General features: G+C 42.5%; 1 protein-coding gene across 1 annotated transcript in view; it reads right to left on the bottom strand.

The window, feature by feature from the left end:
• Nucleotides 1-23212, bottom strand: part of EXOC4 (exocyst complex component 4) — a 754752-nt gene that overhangs the window by 140169 nt on the left and 591371 nt on the right. Inside the window, exons 12-13 of the mRNA XM_043589551.1 lie at nt 16292-16428; nt 2540-2695 (exon numbers count right to left, since the gene is read on the bottom strand). Of these exons, the coding sequence (XP_043445486.1) occupies nt 2540-2695; nt 16292-16428 (293 nt within the window). The remainder of the gene's footprint in view (nt 1-2539; nt 2696-16291; nt 16429-23212) is intronic.

Genomic DNA, 23212 nt, shown 5'->3' with positions numbered 1-23212 from the left:
ATAAAAGAAAAAACAATCAGTAAGTTGGACATCATTAAAATGTAAAACTTCTGTTCTACAAAAGAAGCTGTGAAGAGAATGAAAAGCAAGGCACAGATTAGGAGAAAATCTTTGTAAAACATGTAGCAGATAAAAGTGTCCAAAACATGCAAAGAATTCTTAAAAGTCAACAATAAGAAAACACCACCCAATTAAAAAATGAGCAGACATCTCAACAAAAATATATATACAAATGTCAAATAAGCATATGAAAAGAGGCTCAACACCATATGTCATTAGGGAAATGTAAATCAAAACAATGAGATATCGCTTACACCTATTGGAATGTACCAAGTCCAAAACTCAGCACCAAATGCTAAAGAGGAATTCTCCTTCACTGCTGATATGGGGAATGCAAAATAGTACCACTTTGGAAAACAGTGAAGATTTTTTACAAAACTAAACACACTCTTAGTGCATGATCTAGCGATCACATTCCATGGTACTTACTCAAATCAATCAAAAACTTACATCCACACAAAAACCTGTACACAAGTGTTTCCAGCACCTGTGTTTATAATTGCCAAAACTTGGAGGCAATCAAAATGTCTTTCACCAAGTGAACAGACAAAAAAAATCCTACAGTACATCCATATAATGGAATATTATTCAGGGATTAAAAAGAAAAAAGAGCTATCAAGCCACAAAAGACATGGAGAAATCTTAAATGCATATCGCTAAGCACAGAAGCGAATCTGGAAAGGCTACGATTCCAACTATATGATATTCTGGAAAACTATGGAGATAGTAAGAAAAAAATCAGTGGTTGCGAGGGGCTTGGGGGAAAGGAAGGCAGGGATGAACAGGAGGAAAAGAGCAGAGTTTTAGGGCAGTGCAACTATTTTTCTAAAAGATACTATTGGGGCGCCTGGGTGGCGCAGTCGGTTAAGCGTCCGACTTCAGCCAGGTCACGATCTCGCGGTCCGTGAGTTCGAGCCCCGCGTCGGGCTCTGGGCTGATGGCTCAGAGCCTGGAGCCTGTTTCCGTTTCTGTGTCTCCCTCTCTCTCTGCCCCTCGCCCGTTCATGCTCTGTCTCTCTCTGTCCCAAAAATAAATAAACATTGAAAAAAAAAAAAAATAAAAGATACTATAATGGTAGGTACATTCATTTTATTTGTCAAGACCTGTAGAATATACAACACAGAGCGTAAACCCTAACGTAAGCTACAGACTTCAACTGATAATGTATCAATATTAGCTCATCAAGTGTAACACATGTATCCCACTAACGCAAGATGTTAAAAATAGAGGCAAGTGAGGGCAGGGGGTGAGGGTACATCTGGGAACGCCATACTTTTGGCTCAATACTTTTTGTAAACCTAAAACTGCTCTGCCCCCCTCCCCACCAAATAAACCATATTGATGTAAAAAGAAAATTATACATGTAGTTTTCTTATATCAATGTAAGTAGCTGACGAGTATTTCTGAGACAGTGTAAATAATGAAGAAGAAAACAAAAATAGGAGGACTTTAGGTTACACTACAGGTGAATTGTTGAGTCTCATGATTTTGAGAAGGTTTTAAACGGCAATGAAATTTGCTAATTTTCGTAATAAAAGTTTGGGAAAATGGTGGCACTATCATTCATGTATGAATACAGTCAACTTTGTGAGCAGTAAAAACCTATTTATCTACAGTTGCAACCCACATTCTGAGAAAAAGATGAGCTCACAGTTCTATGGTGAATTAGAAGTAAAATACTCGTCATTACATCCTTCCTTCTTTTTGTAGTCTTTGCCTCTTTAAGGTGCTTTTATTTTCTTTTTACTATTTATTCATTTACCTGGATAGGCAAAAACAGCAAGAAGAAACTGAATTTTAATGTGACAAAGTGTTACCTCAATTTTTTTCCTACTTTGATGCAGCTCCAAAGTGACAGGTGGAAATATTCCACTGTGGCAAGCCAGCCAGGTGAAAACGAGTAGTTTCGTCAAATTAGGCCATATTGTCATGGCTAAGTAAATCATTTATATTGTACAGAGGTATATTTTGAGTGATAAAGTTGAAAGAGAGACCTTACTTTTTTAAAATAAGTAGGAAACAATCAAAGATAACCCAATGTATACGAACAAAATTGAGAAGCCCGTTTCCAGAAAGTTCAACTAAAGAACATGCTGAGAACAATTTGAATATACTGTGTACGGGCATGAACTTTGCATCGCTAACTGCCCTGCTCCCACAGTACAGCACATAATAAGGTGACTGCAGCTTTGCTGAATAAATACATGCGTTAATGAAAAAATTACATGCTTCCCCCGAGAGGGAAAAATGACCTACAAATTAAAAGATATTTGATTCACATCAAGCCCTTCAAAAATTTTGAGTACAAGAGTCATCTTCACATGGGAAATGGGGTGTGTTAGCACAGAAAGACTTTACTAAGTTCATTTCGTTGCTGCTTGATATTCAGAATTGCCCACAATTTCACGCAAGAGAGTGTTGGCTAAACAGATGTTTTTCCTCTCGATGTTTAATACAACTTAGAAAAGAGATCTTTTACCTTATGAAATCTTCTTCCTCTTCTCTCTTTGGCCTCAGCTGTTTGGGTTGAGCCATGTTAACCCAGTTGGGTAGAGATTTCAAGAGTCTGCTGATATCATCATCCTTTGCCCAAGATGCACTGATGACAAGTTTCTCTTCTGACTGGACAATGCCCCTGAACATAGTCAATGGAAAAGAGACACTTCAGCACATTGCCTGGTACCCAGTTAGCCTTTTTCACCTACCTCTGTTGTGGGGGAAAAAAAAAAAGATACTACAGTCGTCTCTCTTATTAACATAATCCATTATGTGAGTTAGAGTCATGACATCCATTAACAGGTCACATTACTGGGAAACTATCTCTGGATTTCATGCGTAGTTTCTTCATTGTTGAGTAATTGTGAAAGGTAATAATAATACTAATTAGTAGCCCTTATCATAATTAATCCCTTAGGGTAAATAAAAAATGTATGGTAGGGTTTGGGGGGAGGATCTTTCAAGAAAAATGTTGAACAAATAACAAGTGGGGCAACCGCTTAATATAAAAGAATATTATTAAGTAACAACATAAATGGTACCAGAAAGGGTCGAAAGTGTTACAAAAGGTTGTTCTCTGACTTCTTGGCTTAAACCACCAATTAGTTCTACTTGAAGGTACTTTTTGAACTATGGACACCCCTCTATTCAAAGTAAATCTACCATCATAGAGAAACCTTCTGCCCCTGATGTCAGATAGAAAAAGTCTTTGATTATTGCTCTCTCCAGTGGGCTTTGACTGGTGACCTAGAGTGACAGGCTTCAAGTCCTTTAATAGGGCCCATGGGTTAGCTATTAACACTACACTGACCAGAATGTACCTGTAAATTCATCGTAAACGTCCAGTTTCAACTTCATTAAAACGCTTCTCCTTCTGTTCAACATTTCTGTCACTGTAACTAATTTCAATGGTCTAAAAATCATCAGCAACTCTAGGTGACAGAAAGGACACTTATTTACGAATGGACTGCTAATTAGCTGGCTGTCCCCTCTCCAGCTGACCCACACACTGAGAGGTTTCCCTCCAACACAGGCAGGAATTTATGTTGGCATAAGGATTATACTAGGAGACATTATGCATTCCTAAATATACAACACACGCATTGTGTGTATGCATGATAAAACCTCCTTTACCAACGTACAATTTGTCAACAAAAGAAGCTGAAACCTAAAAACCTTGACTCATCAGCACCTGACTCAAGGTACTGGGATTTCACGTTGTAGGAAACAATATTCTCGTGGTTCTCTGAAAATAAGCTAGAATAAGAGAACCATAGCTGATTTCTAGAATTCTTCCAATGCACCATAAGCAAAAGTTTTCTAACAGTGACTATGGTCAGTGATACAGAAATTAGACTACAAAACCTTCTTTTGTGTCTCTCAAATTACTCTCAATGGTACCTTCTATTCTCTTTTTTTTTCCTTGTTACTTTCTTGTCTCTTTCCTGTGATATTTATGAATTAATCCCACAATCTGACTTTTCCACATTCGCGTGTGGGGTGCTGGATCCAACCTTACAGAATGGTCCTATCTCACATTTATGATGCTGTATGCCGGGTGGGCCCTCAGTGTTCTTTGGTGTTCCTTTTACCTGTCTCTGGTCAACTTCCCTTCCCACTCTCTCAATGCCTATTTGTTAAACCTTTGTCCTTTATCTCCTCATTGCTTATCCCCCACACTCTTCCCATCTGATGTAGAAAGGAGGGTTCCTAATTATATACTTTTCAACATTCCATCTCTATCCCCCACAGAAATGTCTTCAAATCTGTTTCATTCTCATTTACTTCCAGTAATCCCTCTACCTAGGCCCTTAGGGATCCTCCCTACCACCCCTCAAATCCCCCTTTCCCTATATGCCTACTATCTCTCTCATTATATTCCCCAACCCATGTTATTAAAAAAAAAGAAGAAGAAGAAGAAACGAATCAACCTCTTGATCCTGCATTTACTTCTAATGAAGCTCCTTCCTCCCCTTCATAGACACTGTCATCAATGAGTGACATCCATTCAGACAGAGCCTGGCATAGGTCTCGATCTCACAAACTGTGAGATCACACCCTGAGCCAAAATGAAAAGTCGGGGGCTTAACCAACTGAGCCACCTAGGCACCCCCAGGGTTGACATTTTAAAATGCTTTAAAAAAAAAAAAACCAAAAAAAAACAAAGGAAGAATATTTTGTGAGCTGTGAATATTACATAAAACTTAAACTTCAGCATCTGTATCTAGAAAGAACTTTTGCTGGGTGGTTCAATTCCCCTTAGAACTGTAATCCAGGTGAAACTCTGTTCCACGGAGTCAGAACCCAACTCAGTTTTCTGGCATCTAAATCTTTGAGCCCATGGATGCTCAGCGTTTAGGAAATAGTTTGGGTATATAGATGTGAGGTGGTATTGTACACTTTAGGGATCTAGAATTTTTCACCTTAGCACTAGCTGAAATGAGAAAAAAAATATGTCAGTGAAAGACTACATTAAAAGCACCCACATTGTTTACTTACACATATTTTTTAAAGACTGGTTTAATTCAATAATCAATATTATATTACTGGCTTCACTAATATTCATAGATCCTATTTTATTAAAAAAACAGTAATCGAAAAGAACTAAGATGCTTACCTATATACACTGCTCTCAACAATAAATTATTAACTCATATCAGAACGAAGATCAATCCCAAATGCCAAAGCATTCTAATTTGAAATACTGGCATTGATTAGCAACATACAATTACCCCGAAGGGAGTTTTTAATTCAAATGGCAAAGTTTCCATCCTAACCAATTGCGTTTATTAGTTTCTCATCTTGTGATCAGCTGGACTGTGTGGGCTACCACATTCTAGGACATACCGGAATAGCCTCAAAAAAGAAGAGCTACGTTTCCAACAATTATTCCACAAGAGGAGTAGGGTTAATCACCACTACCAGAACCATAATCTACTAATTAATTCACGGCTCAATGGGCCACAGACAGAGCCATCTGTGCAGCTATCGGTACCCGTTCCCAGGAGGAAGAGGAAAATCGGTGCACCTCTCGGAACAGGTGATAAGGCGGCCATGAGAAGGGTCCACCCTCTAGACACAGTTGAGCGAATTTCGTTCAGAAAACATCTGCTGGTGTGGACTGGCTCTGATGTGCATCGCTTCCTCTCTGGAACAGTTGGGAAATGCCACGTGGGCCTGGTCCCTGGACACAGCTGGGATGCTGAGTCTTTCATTAGGTAAACAACCAGGGGCAGGTGGGGCTAATTGGATTCAACTGTTTGGTGACAGCCGGGGCATGATGTTTACTTTCCCAGACTGAATCTTCCAGATACTTCAAAACCCAGGAGCCAAGCTAGACAGATGAGACGCACAGCCTGATGAACCGCGGACAAAGATGGTTCTCATTGAGACGCTGTAGTGGGTTTTCAACTGTGAATGACCGGACCCGTAGCAGGCCACACTATAACGCGATGTCCAGTGACACAGTGACAATGACGATGAGGGATGCAAAAGTAACAGGTAGTGCTATGCCTCTAATTGAAATAAACACAAACACAACACCCCGAAATCCCTTAAGAGAAGATGGGGCAGAATAAGTAGGAAAGAGCAGAGAGACATTGGGCTACTTTTCCATCACACTCAACGCTGGTCAGAGAGCTTCATGACGGTATGGATTTCTACCCAGGAATCACAACTTCAGAAACATCTGGGTACTCTGGCTCAGGGGACACAGAAAGAGTTCAGGAAGACCCGTGGAAAAGGATTTGAAATTTGAGAGTTTACAGAAGGTAACCCTTGGGCATGATTTAATAACAACCTTTAAATAGACAAGTTCTCATATGAAGGGTCATAACTGATATTTTAAAAAACCAAGAAGAAAATAACTGTGTTGTAACAGAAGACGACAAATTAATCTAAAATATGTCTCAACTGTCACTGTTCAGATTTTTCTTATGACGAGCAACTTTAAATATGAATATCCTGAAGATCTTTATGGAAAGACACCAGGCCAGGCAACTGCCTATTTCAACCCTGAATGCCATCCTATTGCATTTAGAATAAAACCCAAATTCCCTGGCCTTGGGATCCTTTGTCGATGGTCCTTAATTCTGGCGCACATTAAAATACTTGGGATGCATTTTAAAAATGTATCAATTACACATTCTGAAGTGGGGCTCAGCATGGACAGCTTTGAGCTCTCACGTGATTCTCATGAGTAGCCAGAAACAACCCAAATGATCTGACCCCTGCACCTGTCCAACCTTACTCACCATTCACTTCTTTCTCCCTCTGTTCCAGTTACGCTAGGCTTAATGCATTTAGGCTGTAAGCCTCTTGCCATTTTTGTACCTGCTCCCTCCTCTGCCTGGAATGCTCTTCCCCATGTTGCCACATGGCTCCTTCTCAACCTTCAGAATTTAGCTCAAACATCAAGGTCCTTGGCAAGGTCTTTCCCTCACCCTTATTTCTGAGAAATGTATTGTGATTGTTACTTGTTTGTATTCTGTGTCCTCCATGTGGGCATAAAATCCATGGAGGCAGGACCTTGCCTGTTTTACTCACTTCTATACTCTTAGATCCAGAACAATGCTGGCCCCTAAAAGTGCTTCACAAATAACTGTGGAATAAATCAAGCAATGGATGAATGAATGAAAGAATACCACACCAAAGGGCAAAACACCAGGGAAATAACAGATGTTATAAAAATACCTTTCTTTTGCCATCTTATTAGTGAATAACAATATGATCAGTGAATTACTTTTATTTTATTTATTATTTAAAAAAATTTTTTTTAACATTTATTCATTTTTGAGACAGAGACAGAGCATGAGCAGGGGAGGGGCAGAGAGAGAGGGAGACACAGAATCTGAAACAGGCTCCAGGCTCTGAGTGGTCAGCATAGAGCCCGACGTGGGGCTCGAACTCACAGACCGTGAGATCATGACCTGAGCCGAAGTCGGACGCTTAACCGACCGAGCCACCCAGGTGCCCCAGTGAATTAATTTTAAAGTAAATAACAAAAACACCGGCAGCAATAACTGTCAGCTGACACTTCTTGAGCATTTACTATGAACTAGGCATTCTCCTATACACTTTACATGGATTAACTCTTGTAATCCTAGTAATAATCCCATGTGATGGGCACTGTGATTATTCCCATCTGATAGATGAACTACCAAGGTCTGCTCAGGATCAAGTGTCTAGTGAGGGCAGAACCTGAATTGGGCCGGTGCAAACTGTTCTGGAGCCTGTGCTCCCATTAGCATGTCTCTCTGAACCACTTGAAACATTTCTCAGGTTTCCTGTTTCCTCTTTAACTCCAGGGTCTCTTCTCTGGGCTTTAGAGCCAAACAGACTTGGCTTTTAGCGCACATACAACCGCCCGCACACCCTGTGACCTTAGCCGAATCCATTTTCTTACTGGTTAGATGGCGGGGGTCTTGTCTTCAGGACTGTTATGACCGAGGAGACGAGTTAATGCCTGACAGTCTCTTGCACAGTGACGGTGTCCTTTCCTGAGTAGGGTTCCATTCCTGTCCAGGTCGTTATTCCTTTGTAGCAAAGTTACTACAAGAGACTCCTATCTGATCATGGTCGACTGAGTTACCTGGGAGAAATGACAATTGGCTGCTTGTTCTGGAATCTGTGGGCCACCTGCCTGCATGGGCAGCATCTGTACCAGCTGATGTGCACTCGGAAGGCAGAGGGAAATCATTCACGTGATCAGTGAACATGTCAGTGGGGCCTATATACAGACATCATGCTAAAAGTTGGAGATAATTATGTGGAAAAAGACATAATAATTTCCTTCTAGATCCTCAGAGTTTAGACCAGTAACAGAATCACTTTGGGGACATTAAAAAATTTTTTTTTAATGTTTGTTATTTATTTTTGAGAGAGAGAGAGAGAGAGAGAGAGAGAGAGAGAGACAGAGACTGAGCACAAGTGGGGGAGGGGCAGAGAGAGGGAGATACAGAATCCGAAGCAGGTTCCAGGCTCTGAGCTGTCAGCACAGAGCCTGATGTGGGGCTCAAACTCACCAACCATGAGATCAGGACCTGAGCCGAAGTCATTTAACCAACTGAGCCACCCAGGCGCCCCAAAATTATTCTCGCCCAGGCCCATCACTCAGGGGGCCCTAGTGTGGGAAATCCAGTATGTGGGCTTTGAAATCTCCCCAAAGAAGTCTGATGTGAATCCATAATGTTTCTGAGAGAGAAAGGCATATAAACCAATAACTGATCAGATAACGCATCATAAAAAATGTTTAAATTGCAATATAATGGGATGCCAGAATAGTCATGCATAATAAATTATAGGAGCAAATAAAAGCTCTCATTTGCTGAGTGCTCTCTATGAACCAGATAGTGTACATATTTTATAAGTGTTCTTTTGTATCTGCTCAATATTTAATACAAATGAATATATCAGTGCTATGTAAGCCAAGGGGGTGAGGGGTATAACACAGTTTCAAGAGGAAAACCTGGAGACAAGCTTGCATGGAGCTTGCAGCGTTCCCTTGGCTCGTCTGAGGTTCAAAGTTAGTTTAGGTTTCCAAAACTGCCTCTTCTTCAGGCTTTAAGCCAGACAGACTTGGCTTTTGGTGCACGCGCTCCCACCCCCGTGCCCTGCGACCTCAGCCGGGTTATGAACGCAGCAAGGCCAAGTTCAACCAAGCTCTCAGTCTGCAGAACCCTGGCCTCTGGTGACACAGGAAACCCTAGGGCTTCAAGACCCACCACAGGCCCTGGTGTCCAGTTTCTATTCAGCACAATGGGGCCACCGAGATCTTAGAACACCACTTTGATCACAGAGAAGGTGAGGTCAGCCTCCTCGCCACGACCTCCGAGAGTATTCCTTCCCTTGATACGGGAAGTTTTCAGAACTCCCCTATTCCGCCCATTCCTACCCAACCACGATGTCCACCTGCTCATTGTGATTTCTCAACGTCTCCCCCACACATCACATCCGCCTATGCTACCCCACTGCTGGCTCAACCTGTTGAGTCTCTAAGAAGCTCCTCCTTCATGCAGCAAACATACTGAGGGCCAATCAGTTGCCGAGCCCTGTGCCAGACCTGGTTTCTGCCATCAGCGATTGCAAGTTCATCACCACATCACTCTTTCTTCATGCTCTGGCACGAGTTCTCGGTTTTCTGTAAACCCCGAGGATGGTTATACCTTCTCCTGATGAAAACATGCTCCTGACTTGTGTCAACAGAGCCTCAAAGATTAGAAGATGGTTTATTTGTATCCTCCACCAGGCCCAAACCAATGCAGAAAGGCCAAAAAAAAAAAATTTTTTTTTAAATTTTTAATGAACTGACGTTGAACTGGAACAGGCAGAAACTTAAAAAAACCCCCATGATTTCCAACCTTTAAATGACTATTTGGGGACACCTAAGCTGCTGGTGGTACCCCAGAATAAAGAATAAGCAGAGGGAGACTGGCATTCAGCTTGGAAATAGCAGACTAATGGACCGACTGCCTGATTGAGAATACGTGCAGTGGAGAATTCACAGCTGAGTTTTCCTCCGAGCCCCAAGGGGTGTGACTAATTAAGGAAAAGACTTCTAGTCCTCATTACCCTTTTAGGAAACCTCTCTTTATCCAAAGCAAGTAACATGACATCATTAGACGGTACAGTCTTTCTCTCCAGAGTGAGGTGCTCACAGAAAGGTGAGATGTCTCTGACCTTCCCTCAGATCTCTCAACTCCCAGTGGACGCTCAGGTTCTCATGGTAAACTCAGAAAACAAGCCAGCTCTCAGCAGAGGGCATTGTGAGCTTGTGGATTTGATCATTTCTGTAAAAGACTATCTGCGGAGAAAGAATCAGACTGTGCTGCTTCCCTCTTCCCTTCCTCCTTCCCCAATGTTATATCATTTTGGATCATTTGAATTGTATATGGCTTTCTATTTAAGTCAGTCATTTGCTGGCAGCAAAACTAGAACATTTCCTGTTTTTCCTCTCACTGTAATCAGGATTTGGCTGTCCAAATTAGGACTGCCCTAATTACTCCTCAGCAGGTGCCAATCGGGGGGAGGGCAATAAATGGGAAGAGAGGAAGTAAGGACACTTTGCATCTTCAGAGACACACAATAAGAAAACACTTTCTCTCTGGCTTGAAAAACCTGATTAAGCAATAGGCAACAGGCATCATGGGATTATATGTGGTGTGTGTGTGTGTGTGTGTGTGTGTGTTGTCGTATAACAGCCATATAAACGATTTTCTATTTATTCCCCTTCAAAGATACACAGAATTACTTCTCCCATCCCTGAGGTAATTCATCCCAAGCCTACACTTCAGCAACGGTGGTAGATCACTACAGATAATATATATGCGAAGATCTGATCATGGGCACCAATAAGTGGACACCATTCCAGCGAATTCGGCCAGGAGGGACACCACAGTGGGACAGACTCCTGGGGGAATGAATCAAGGTACTCTTGACGAGCACAATATATCAGGAACCAAAAGCAGTAGCTGTGTTCCCAGAAGTAGTAGTATAATGGAGACACAGTTGTACGGTTTGGACAACACGGTGACGCATGAATGACACAGAAATAGTTCAGTCCCTAGAAGGCCAAGCCACGGCAAACAGACACCTATCCATGCTCCTGCCTAAGGCCAGTCACTCCGGTTGGGTATTATGTCCTGCTTCTACTCACAAGCCAAAAACCAGAATTTCAGCAATTTGCCCCTTTCTCTCCTACATCAGGAATTTTCTTTTCTCTTAACAGTACTCATTTGAAGAGTAATTAAACATGCACTGATTTCTTCTATTTAAAATAACACATAAAAAGACAAAAAACCCTTCACGTGCCCTTAACCCTCCAGCCATGTCATTTCTCTGTCCCCCATGGCAGCCAAATCTCACTATGGGGGTTTTACCTACATTTACAAGTTCCCCACTCTCAGGTTCCTAAGCCCACACCCTTCCAGGTTTTGCTCCTACCGGTCCTCAGAAACCACTCTCATGATGATCCCCTATGACCTCCGTGCTGTTAAATCTCTCGCTCAGTCACTGCTCTGTTCTAATGCTGACTGAATGCTGATCACCCCCTCCCCCTTCTTTCCTTGGTTTCTGGGACACCCTACTCTGACTTTCCTCCTACTTCACTGGGGGCTGCATCTCAGTCAATTTCGGTGACTTCTCCTCTCCTTGCAAACTTCTTCAAACCCATAGTCCTCTTCCCTGTCATGTTTGGATTCACTCCCGTCCATGGTTTTAAACACCATTTATAGCTACTATTTATATGTTGATGGCCAGACCTCTCTCCTTTGGAGGCATACATCCAACTGCTTGCTCCCTAGCTCCATGTGGATGCCGAAGAGACACTCCAAATGTAAATGTTTTTGTAAACATTTATTTATTTTTGAGAGACAGAGACAGAGCACAAGCGGGGCAGGGGCAGAGAGAGAGGAGACACTGAACAGGAAGCAGGCTCCAGGCTCTGAGCTGTCAGCAAAGAGCCCGACACAGGGCTTGAACCCACAGACCACAACAGCATGACCTGAGTCGAAGTTGGATGCTTAACCAACTGAGCCACCCAGGCGCCCTGAGACACCCCAAACTGAATTCCTCATCTGTTTGCTCCCACACCTGCAGGGTCCTCTGTCTCAAGAGCCGGCAACTCTGTCTTTTCAAATAAAAAATCCTAGGAGTCATTTTTGACACCTCTCCTTCTCTCACACTATCTAATCAGGCAGCGAATCACGCAGGTTGGCCCTTCCAAATATATTCGGAATTCAACCAGTTCTCACCATCTCTGCTACTACCAACCGGTATGAGACGGTCTTCGTTTCTCACCTGGATTGCCACAGCAGCCGTCACATGGTCTCCCTGCTTCCACCCTTGTGGCCCTACAACCGATCCTCAATACATTTTATAATGTAAGTCAGATCATCCTGGCCCGAGGCACAATTCCTGCAGTGGCTCCCCCTTTCATTCAGAGTTGAACTCAGTACCCCTACCATGGCCGACAAGGCCCTCCATGGTCTGTCCCCTGTTCTCTTTTGGACATCCTTCTTTTTTTTTTTAATTTCTTAACTTTTTTTTAATGTTTTATTTATTTTTAAGACAGAGAGAGACAGAGCATGAGTGGGGATGGGGCAGAGAGAGAGGGAGACACAGAATCCGAAGCAGGCTCCGGGCTCTGAGCTGTCAGCACAGAGCCCGGCGCAGGGCTCGAACTCACGGACTGCGAGATCGTGACCTGAGCCGAAGTCGGACACTCAACCGACTGAGCCACCCAGGCGCCCCACGGATGTCCTTCTAATACACTCCAATCACACTGGTCTCCCTGCTGAGGTTCTGGGAATGTGTCATGCAGAGTCCTGCCTCAGGGCCTTAGCCTTCTGCCAGGGCACTCTTTCCAGATACTTTATCTCACTGCCAAAATTCTTTTGGGCCTCTTCTCAAACTTCAACTTGAGCGGGCCCTCTGGGGCACCCTATTTAAAATTACAGGCTCCTTCTCCTATACTCTCGAATCTATTCACCCTATTCCATTTTCCCCCGACGGTACTTACTGTTTTAAAATTCTTTGTGTTTATGCATTATATTTATTGTGTATCTCCTCTCTTCCGTCTCCAACAGAATGTAAACCCCATGAAAGCAGCATTTTATCTTTAAGTTCACTGCCGTATCTACAAAGTCTTGTAGAAGTACTCAATAAACATTTGCCGAATGCATGAAATCCTAGAAACCAACATATTGTTTTAAGGATTGAGTAACCAACTGTGTCAAGTTACTGAAATTCAAGAATATTCTGACAGGTTTAATAAATTTAGGCAAGGACCTTGGGGCACAGAAATAATTCAGAGCAGAGAATCACAGGAGCCTTCCTGATAATCTTAGAGGTATCCTGGCAGACAGTGAAAAACGCCTGAGAGCAAACGCCCTGATGTTCCTAAAAGAAAAGAAGGCAAATGACAGAAATCGGCTGAGTTTGGAGTTACAGGTAAAATTCTCGAACAGGTTATTGAACATGGCTTGTGAACAATTAGGAAGTGGTCCTCACGAGGAGCCAAGAAGGGCTCACAATGCACAAGTCACGCCAACTTTGTTCCTCTCCTGAGTAACTCCTTGACTTGAAGGAAGAAATGGTCAATTTGGCTAAAGGTCAAGAGACCTTGTTTCCAAGGGTAATTTGTAAGCTGTCCAAGACGAGAGTTCTTAACAAAGATTCAGCAGGGTAGGGCCCATTGGTCCTGAAAGTGAAAGGGACCCCTTGGGAGGGTTCCTGAACAAATACCTAGTACTGTCCTTTGCAGACTTGTACGTGCCCATCTGGGGAGACCTGAGCGGGGAGGTAGATGCATTATAAGGATTAGGACTCGAAAGACACCAGCAAGAAATCTAACAAGTCTCTCATAGGGCAGATAATAAAATACAGGAGGTACCGTCATGGATGGTGATAAAGGTAATCTTTGTCATCATCAGAGTCTCGGCTAATCATTTTGGGGGAAGCTTACTATTTTGCTAAAAATAGGTCTAGAAGACTAACATTTTCAAGACAACCCTACGAGGGAAGAACTATTATTATCCTTTTTTTTTTTTGCAGATGAGAAAAGTAAGGCACAGAGAAGCTGAAACTGTTCAAGGTCATATAACTAACAGGTGAAAAACTTGGCATTCAAATGTAGGTTTCAGACCCTGCTCTTGAGGTACAGTCTGGGTTCACAGTTAAACAAAACACATGAACTCCTGAAGCACTGAGTAACATATACATGGGAATCTCAAAGGAAGTCTCGAGAGGTGCGCCCCTGCCCCCCGAATTCTCAACTTAGCCCCGTCCTGTTGAACACTGTTTTTTTTTCAAATGACATAATAAGAAACTGAAAGATTGCTTATCAAGAATGGCACGGAATGTGGGGAAAAGCTAAGATTTTCTGATGACAGAATGAGGATTCAAAAATATCTCAAAAGACTGAAGCGTTGAGCTAAAAATAACATTAAATTTAATGGGTAAATGTGAGATCTTGAATTCAAGTTAAAAAAAATTCTCTACAAATACAGCATAGGAAAGACAAGGCTAATTTCCCCGAGTACTTCTCCCTGCATTCTCCACCCTCTACAGCCAACCATTAGCCACAAGGCTACAAATTTACCTCCTAGTGTCTCCTGATCTGTCCCTCTCCCTCCACCTCCACACTCTTGCCTTTTCAGTCCATCTTACACAAAGCTCAGAAAAATCTTCCTGACGCACAGGTCTGTGCTTGGTACTCCCCATTCACTCCCCTTCAGTGGTTCCCCACTACCTAAAAGTTTTTACAAGGCCAAGTTCCCTCAGCCTGGCATTTAAGATCCTCCATTTTGGCTCAGTCTTCCTTTCCAAAAACCCAAACATTCATCCTTTGTTGTTTCTTTTCCTTCTCTTCCCACCTCCTTGAAATTGCTCTGGTTCCTTCCTTCCTTCGGCAACTTTAGTCCAAATCCTGTCTAACTCCTTCTCACTCTTCACAAGGCCTACTTCATACCCTTCATCGAGCTGCTCCTGTCCCCAAGTCATTTCTTCCTCCTACAGCGTGTCCACCTATCTTACCATATTTTCTGTCACAAATTAATGTTGTGGACATTCATGCCTTGGTCTCCAATTTGCCTTCCTATCTTCTACCAAGATGGCAAACTCATTAAAGTTATAACCGGAGACTGATTGACTGACTTCATCCCTGCACACTCAGCTGTCTTGGATCTGGTAAAGGCTCCAGAAATCTCTGACCAGTGCAATGACAGGACGTAATAAGAAGCACTGTGTCCAGCCTTGGGTCCCCCACAAGGAAGGTAATGGTTTTGCTGAAATAGCAGGGAACTACGTCGGTGTTTCCACTGTGTCCCTCAACGTCCTTCTTTATTCTGTCCGCCTCCCTCCATCCCATGTCTTTCTGAGACGCAGCACACATCTCACCTGGGAAGTCTTTCCTCAAGCCAGTCTCCCCTTCTCTGTTTTTCTCTCTCACATTTCATTCCTTCTGCTCTTATGTCCTGTGCTGCGCAGGTAGTACTTGATTATGTACTGCACTTTCATATCTATCCTTAATTATACATCACATAAAATTTAGTATTTTATTATACATTCTTTTCTTCCCTAATTGTTTCAGGTCTTGTCAACCAGACCATAATTTGTTCCTATTATTAGCTTGTTACCACAAGCGCTATGATCTTTTCCATGAGATTTCTGAACCCAGAGAAAAGAAATCAGAGGGGAGGCCGAGGGATTTCAAGTTCCTAACAATGGTTCTTCATTTCTGCTGATGCTGGAAGCAGGTGTAACTATCTTTTCATGACAGTGGGAAGGCTACAGCTCAGGCATCAGGAGAAACACATTTTAAGAACTAGGGAGAAACCACATTCTGGATTATAAACGATGCTGGAAGTTTGAAACTGCTTTACTTTAAAGATCTTTTAGGATCACAAGATCTAAATGCGATCTGGCATTGCCCTGAAGAAGACAATCTTACAGTTCTAGCTTTTCCTGAAAATCAAGGTTGACACCTTGTCCATGCCACTCAATGGCAGTCCCAAGTGGTGCTGCCCCTTGGTCACTCTCATTCCCTCTGTCGGTATGATGACACGTGCATCTAGGAGACTATTTCTGCGACACGTGCTCTCGTCAGGCCCCTTGACAAACGCAAAAACCGGTCCTTTTCTATCACGGTGGAAAAGGGAGGCTCCGAAAGCAGCATCAACAAGCATAACAAGGGTCAGGGTCTGACGTGACTCTCCTTGGCTCCCACCCTGAGCTCTACCTGCAGGCCGCAGCGCAGGTGTCCTTGTACTCCTGGAGCTTCACGCACACCATGTTGAGGAACTGATCCGAGTACGCACTCAGGTCGTGCATCAGGTTCATGAGGTCTTGCACTGTCTTCTCCACGATGATTGTGCTCTGCGAGAGGACACAGAAGTTCATGAGTTTTCGTTTTGTTTTGATGTCAAGTCATGTGAAGGACAAGGAAAGACCACTGAAAGGAGGCAATCATTTACGACTTGAGCCTTCCTGGAAGGATGCGACCCTCATGATAAGTATCGACTGCAAACAACCAAATACGTATCTTACACAGTGCCGGTTTCCCAAACCCCTGAGAAAGTACGTTCTGTGGAAGGACACCGGACAGGGATTTACAGATTGGTTTCAAAGGCTTCTTGGCATCCACAAGCTATGGCTATGGCTTTCAAGCCCCTGGATTATCTCCTCCAGGGCTCTACTTTGAGGTTAGGGACCTATGAAACGCAACACAGAGAAAATGTCCTCCGTGATTTGTTTTAAAAGTTCCCAAATCTCAGTCTCTTAAGAACAACATTTGTATTGTGCCTTCTGGGCTTGTGCGGTGTTTTCACATACACAGCATACGTTACCTCATTTGAGACTCACATTAATCATGGGAATCATGACCATTTATTGGGTTCTTACAAGTGGGAAGTCCAGTGCTAGGCGCCCTACATACTTTAGCTCACTTAATCCTCTCCACGTACCTATCTATCAGGCGAGCCCCACGATCATCCACAGTTTAAAGATGAAGAAACAGGCTTAGAAAAGGTAGCGAACAAAGCACGGGCTGCGGGCTTTGCTCTTTTAACTATACCATTCTGCCTGAGAGCTAGCCCGGAGTTCCCCTGCCTGTGGCCCAACCATTTTCTTGTTGGATCAGATATTTCCTATTGTTGTTGCTGCTGCAGAAGCAGAGTCCAAACAGACTCAGACATTATTTCAAAAATGGAATTAAAGAAATATCCCAGGGAAACAAATAATAAAGCCACCTTACAGCTAAAGACGGACGGTACTGTGCAGCAAATCAGTGTTCTGAGAAGAGGCACATTCAATCAACCCTAAACCTCGGATTAAGAAAAGACTGAGTTGTTTAAACCATTAGTTCATGCCTCTTTCAAAAGGAGCAGAATAACGCTGGAGTAAATACTAATCACATGCTTAGCATCTTGGAATCCTTTGGTCGATAACTGGTTTGTTGAAGATGTATTTATTTACATAGAATTACATAAGCTTATGGTTAGATTCAGGCCATAAAAATAAACATTAAAAAAATTTTTTTTTTCTACTCTGATAGTGACCTGTGAAAAAAATCAAAGGCATTTTACTCTGCGTAAAGGCAGACTACGGGGTTCAGGGTCCGGGTTAATTTTTTTTCTTCTAAAAATTAAAAGAATGGATAAAAGCGTACAGCTCTTCTCAATACAATGGAGGATCAGCTTGAGTTACGAGTTCATATGTGCATACTTATTCCAGATAAGTAGAGGTTTCTTTTCTTCTGGTCCTCTCCCCCCCCCCCCCCCAAGTAAAATAATCAGAAGGTGAAAAGGAAGGAACAGTTATATTCTGGAAGGCAAACCTCATAGGAAACCAAATTACAGTCTCTACAGAATCCCCACAAGTTCAACTTCCTTTTCGGTATTGATTTTAAGATTAAAGCACTGCGGCTTCACCCTGATCCATAATCCCGTTCTTCTGTATTTGTGTGTGAGTGACAGGAATTGATTCTGCTTAGCTACATGTCCCCACGCTGCTCAGAAGAATCTAAAATCCTCATCCTGATTCAGAACACAGGGTATCCTACAACACGCGGAGGGCAATTAATAAAGGGGAGCGGAGTTCAGCCCTCCTAACAAAGCCCGCTGAAAATGTGAAACACCGTAGGGAAGAGGGGCACTGGGGGATTGCTCAGCTTTACTGAGAGAAAGGGCTTGGTTCTATTTCCAATTAAGCTATTGATAATTAACTCAGGGCAGGTTTGGGGGAGCGTCTTCCTTTCATATGACTCAATTTCGTCTTCTAATAACCAAGGATAATTTGGTGGCTCTTCTACTGGCCTCCATCACGCCGGTATTCAATTGGTGCACGGTGCTTTTACACAGCGGAAGGGATGTAGAATTGTTTTTAGGTCATCTCAGGTGTGTTTGGTCTTCCTGATTAGAACACCAGCTTCTCGAAAGCAAGACTGGCTTTCTTCATTTCTCTTTGTCCATCTCCCATCCTTCCCCTCCCCCACGTGTTTACAATTTCTCAGGACCTTCAGGAAAATGCTACTAATAAAAGAAACAGTACTGGTAACGTTAGCACATGTAAATAAACCTCTCCGAATGGCACAAAGAGATGCCAGACGTCGGCTTCCTTGCGTTCTGCAATCTTGTCGTGTGGGTTCGGTGTGGTCTTTGTTCGTGCGATGGTCGATGGTCGGAGGGGAAGGGGAAAATGCAAGCACGTGGGAACGTCCCCCCCCCCCGGAGACAGAGGTTTTGGGGTGAATAGGAAGTACCTACAGGGACTGACTGGAATGCCACAGTTTAATTCTAATGATTGTGCTCAACAAAGAGCCTATGTTATGCTGTATGATTACATACAATTTTCCAGCTATTTGCTTGGTTTACCTTGTCATGGTAGCACTCTGGATAATCAATCACCACGTTCTTTTCAAGGCAAATGACACTGTAGTTTGCCAAATGATGGGTATATTTTACAGGGGAAAAAAGTTCCCATTTTTCAAGAATTTATCACATTTTCTAAATCAGGGGCTCTGACAGATAAATGTTGAAAATATCAAATTTTTAACAAGGTCAGTTATGTTTTTATTTATTTGATTTCTTTGGCATTTCAAATGATGTATTGACTTGTTATTAATTCTGGGATTTGCCAATGTTGAATATAATGACTTTATAATAAGTAAAACCCTGATTATATTCATTATAATTTCTACTAAACATATCACAAATGATTGATATTTGTTTAGAAACAACTCAATTCTCATTTCTTGCAACTTATTACCAGGTAATAAAGTCTGGGCATGATGTGAAAAATGAGAAAAGGAAAAAAAAAAATCCCGAGATAGCAGACGCAATTAAAAAAAACCCCAAAAACAGTGCTACGAGAAATAACTAAAGTTTCTCACAGGGATACACCAGCAGGCTAAAATAACAACAGGGTATATAAGGACCAGCTCTTGAGTTCTGTGCTTTGAAAAACTTGAATGAATGAATGATGATGATTGGACCTTTAAGACCTCGTCCATAGTTCGTCAAAATGGGGTTCTGCAGCATGATGCCAATATTAATATTACAGAAAACTGACTCTAAGTTCAAGTAATTGAAAATGCTGAGTTAAAGAGAACGGAAGTGGTTTCTTCACTGGAGGGAGGACTCTGGAAACTTTTACTATGCTAATTTCATTGTGAATCTTAAACAGGCAAATGTGTGTGGTATTCAATCTTCCCCTAATTATTTAAGTAAAGAAAACATTTTTTTCTTTTCTTTTCGTGTGTGTGTGTGCGTGAGAGAGAGAGAGAGAGAGAGAGAGAGAGAGAGAGAGAGAGCACGAGTTGGGAAGGGACAGAGACCAAGGGAGACAGAATCTGAAGCAGGCTCCCGGCTGTCAGTCAGCACTGAGCTTAACGCAGGGCTCGAACTCACAAACTGTGAGATCATGACCCGAGCCAAAGTCGGATGCTTAAGCAGACTGAGCCACTCAGACGCCCCAAGAAAACATTTTTCACGGCACAGCATAGACCTTTTCACATCTTCTGGAACAGTGTTTCTGGAACAAGGTTTCGCAATGACTCTTCCTCATTCTCTGATTATACTAATGGGGACACTATGCCCAGTGACATGCTTGAGGACCCATAAAAAGTCCAGCTAGAAAAAGGGTGAGAACCTGAGCTTCCTTCTCAGTCCGTGTTCTTTCCCACACCCCCAACCTTTGAAACTCTGGCCCCTACCCACCTTTCTAACCTTCTCTCCAGCTCCACTGAGCATGCTAACCCTGTGCTCTGACCACATTAACCTACTAGTTACTCCTTGACTGCTACTTCCCGCCTCTGTGCTTTTGGCTTCCTGTCTCTGTGCCTGGAATGCCTTCCTAGCTCATGTCTGTCATCCTTGAGAAGTCAGCTCAAGTCTACCTGCTCTCATTTAAATGCCCCTCCTCTGTGCTACCAGAACACCCGGGGCACAGCTTAGCCCAAGCCCTAAGAGAGGATGGTACCCACTGGTTCACTTGACTATCTCTTCCCCTAGACTATAAATTCCTTTGATCATGACTATACCTTCATATCTTCTATGACCTCGTAGCAAAATATCTGGCATATTGTAGGTGTCCCATAAATGTTTCTTAATTAATGAAAATGCAGAGTACATTCAGAATATGATGAAAAGACAGATTTATAGTAAACTGATAATGAAAAACAGACAGCCAAAAGCATGCTGTGTAAGGTGGAATCAAACCACAGCCTCTTTATTACTATATTACTGTATCTTAATTCCCATGGTTCTAAAGACTGAATATTTATTGTGACTAAAGATTTTAGATTGCTCGAAGAAACATTCCTAATTTCACTCGACTGTGTCATTTTCTGTAATGGCAACCCAGTATATATACAACTAAATGTGCTAATTTTAAAGTTTTAAGAAATAGAAATAAATTCACAATTCAGGAAAAACAAAACCAAAACACTTCAGTGTGTGGAGAATGAAATCTCTGTATGGGTGGTTTTAGCTCTTGCAGCAGGGATGGTTCAGAAATGCTACAAAAAAACCTAAGGTTCTTGAAAATTGCCATAGGAAGAATTTGAGAGAAACAGTGGGAATTCATCTACTGCTTCAGACACCCCCCACTACCACACACACACACACACACACACACACACACACACACACCAGCAATTGTAGAGGGGGGTGCTTCACAAATGTTTGACGATGACAATAATGTTTCTGTTTATTGGCGCATTCCTACCATATTGTCCTTCCCATTATTATCAGCTCCAACTTATAGCTGCCTATAAACAATTATAACTAGAGTAATGACAGTAATGATGGAAGTCATTTTTTAATCTATATTTTGACTTGTGTGATGTTTAGAATGTTCTGCATGGTTTGCTCCTTTAATAAGCTATACGGTAAAAGTCTATGCATCCAGGGAGCTGGTACCTGAGAAAATACCACTTCTATTCTCTTCCAAATTATTCTCTACCACACAAGCTCAGGGATCTGTTCAAAAGTTTTGTCTCCTATAGAAATGAAGAGTCTTACATCCATCAAAAGACAGGATCACACGGATTCAGAGCAGGTTTACTTATAATAGCGAAAAAAAAAAAGGAGTGGTTGTCGTGTGCATCAGTAGTTGAATGGGGACATACAGCGTGACACACGCACGCAGCAGAATACTACAGAGCAACGGAAAAGGACGAGCCACCACTGCCTGTGACAGCGTGGATGGATCTCACAGCACACCCGTGTGCTAAGTGAAAGCATCCACACACAAAGGAAGACTGCAAGAATGTTATTACTGTAGTTCAGAAACAAGCAAAAGTAATCTCTGGTGATAGAAGTCGGAATAGAGGCTGCCCTGGGAGGGAGTGGATCCTGACTGAGAAGGTGACGACCGTCCAGGTGCTGGAAATATCTTGATTGGGTAGCTGTTCCATGAATAAACACATATATAAAAACTTCTCACACTAAAGATTTGTGCACTTTACAGTTTGTACGTTTAATGTCAAAAGAAAACATTTAAAGTGATATCTGATTCTAGCTCTCACCAACTTGAAGCTCTTTACTGTGCCAGGACCCACATTCTTCAGATGATCTGCAAGGTCTGTCTACTCCTCCAGCCGCACTGGCTACATGTCCCCTTGCCTCTTTGAGAGCCAGCTACGTGGGGCTTCTTGGGTTCTTCATTCCCATTTCAGGGCCCTGAACCTGCCTGCAAAGTTCAGTCCCCTGTCTTCCCTTCTTAGAATACTTTTCCTTATCTTTCAGATCTCAGCTAAAACCTCCTTCCTGTAGAAAAACTCTCCAACCCCCATTAGAACATCTCTCCCCACCCCCCTTTGGTTCTATTTCTCTGGAGAACTCAGATGAATAAACCTTTGCTAGGGGAAAGGGAGACACTGACTGGGAGTGACACCCAGGTGGTGATTGTGGACATGCGTGTTGGAACTCAATGTTATGTATTTATTTGTAAAAATTTTTTAATGTTTACCTTTTTTTGAGATAGAAAGTGAGAGACACAGAGTGCGAGCAGGGGAGGGACAGCGAGAGAGGGAGACACGGAGTCTGAAGGAGGCTCCAGGCTGTGTGCTGTCAGCACAGAGCCCGACACGGCGCTCGAACCCATGAACCGAACCATGAGATCATGCCCTGAGCCGAAGTCAGATGCTTTAACTGACTGAGCCACCCAGGTACCCCAAGTCTCAATTTGAAACAACTGTGTCCAACCACTATGCAAATGAAGAGGTACTCCTTCAACAACTTGTCTGAGAGGGTGTAAGTATCCTATTATAGTGGTTTTCACTTACGGTGTATTTTTAAAATGTGAGGATGTAGCAACATTGCTGGAAATAACTACTATAGACCATCAGATAACAGCTGTTGGGAAGGGCCTGAAACTGGGGATAGGGCAGGGAACTTAATTAATTAAAGAGATACATGTTTATTATTATACATGTTTATCGAGTAAATATTTTCTCTGGGCTAAATAGAAGGCTAAATGCAGGAGATAAAAAGCCAGATGAAACAAAGTTCTCGCCCTCCAGCGGTCTTAGATATTAGGAGGAGGAGACAAGTTCACAAATAAAAACGCAAAGTCTCTGTGAATATTGCACAGTAGAGGTACAGAAAAGGAAAGTTAACTGGGCTGGGGTGGGGGTGGGGAGTGGTGAGAAAGATGAAGT

The sequence above is a fragment of the Prionailurus bengalensis genome, chromosome A2 (assembly GCF_016509475.1).
Source record: "Prionailurus bengalensis isolate Pbe53 chromosome A2, Fcat_Pben_1.1_paternal_pri, whole genome shotgun sequence".
Classification (NCBI taxonomy): domain Eukaryota; kingdom Metazoa; phylum Chordata; class Mammalia; order Carnivora; family Felidae; genus Prionailurus; species Prionailurus bengalensis.
The sequence above is the reverse complement of the archived record's forward strand: the minus strand, read 5'-3'. Positions and strand labels throughout refer to the sequence as shown.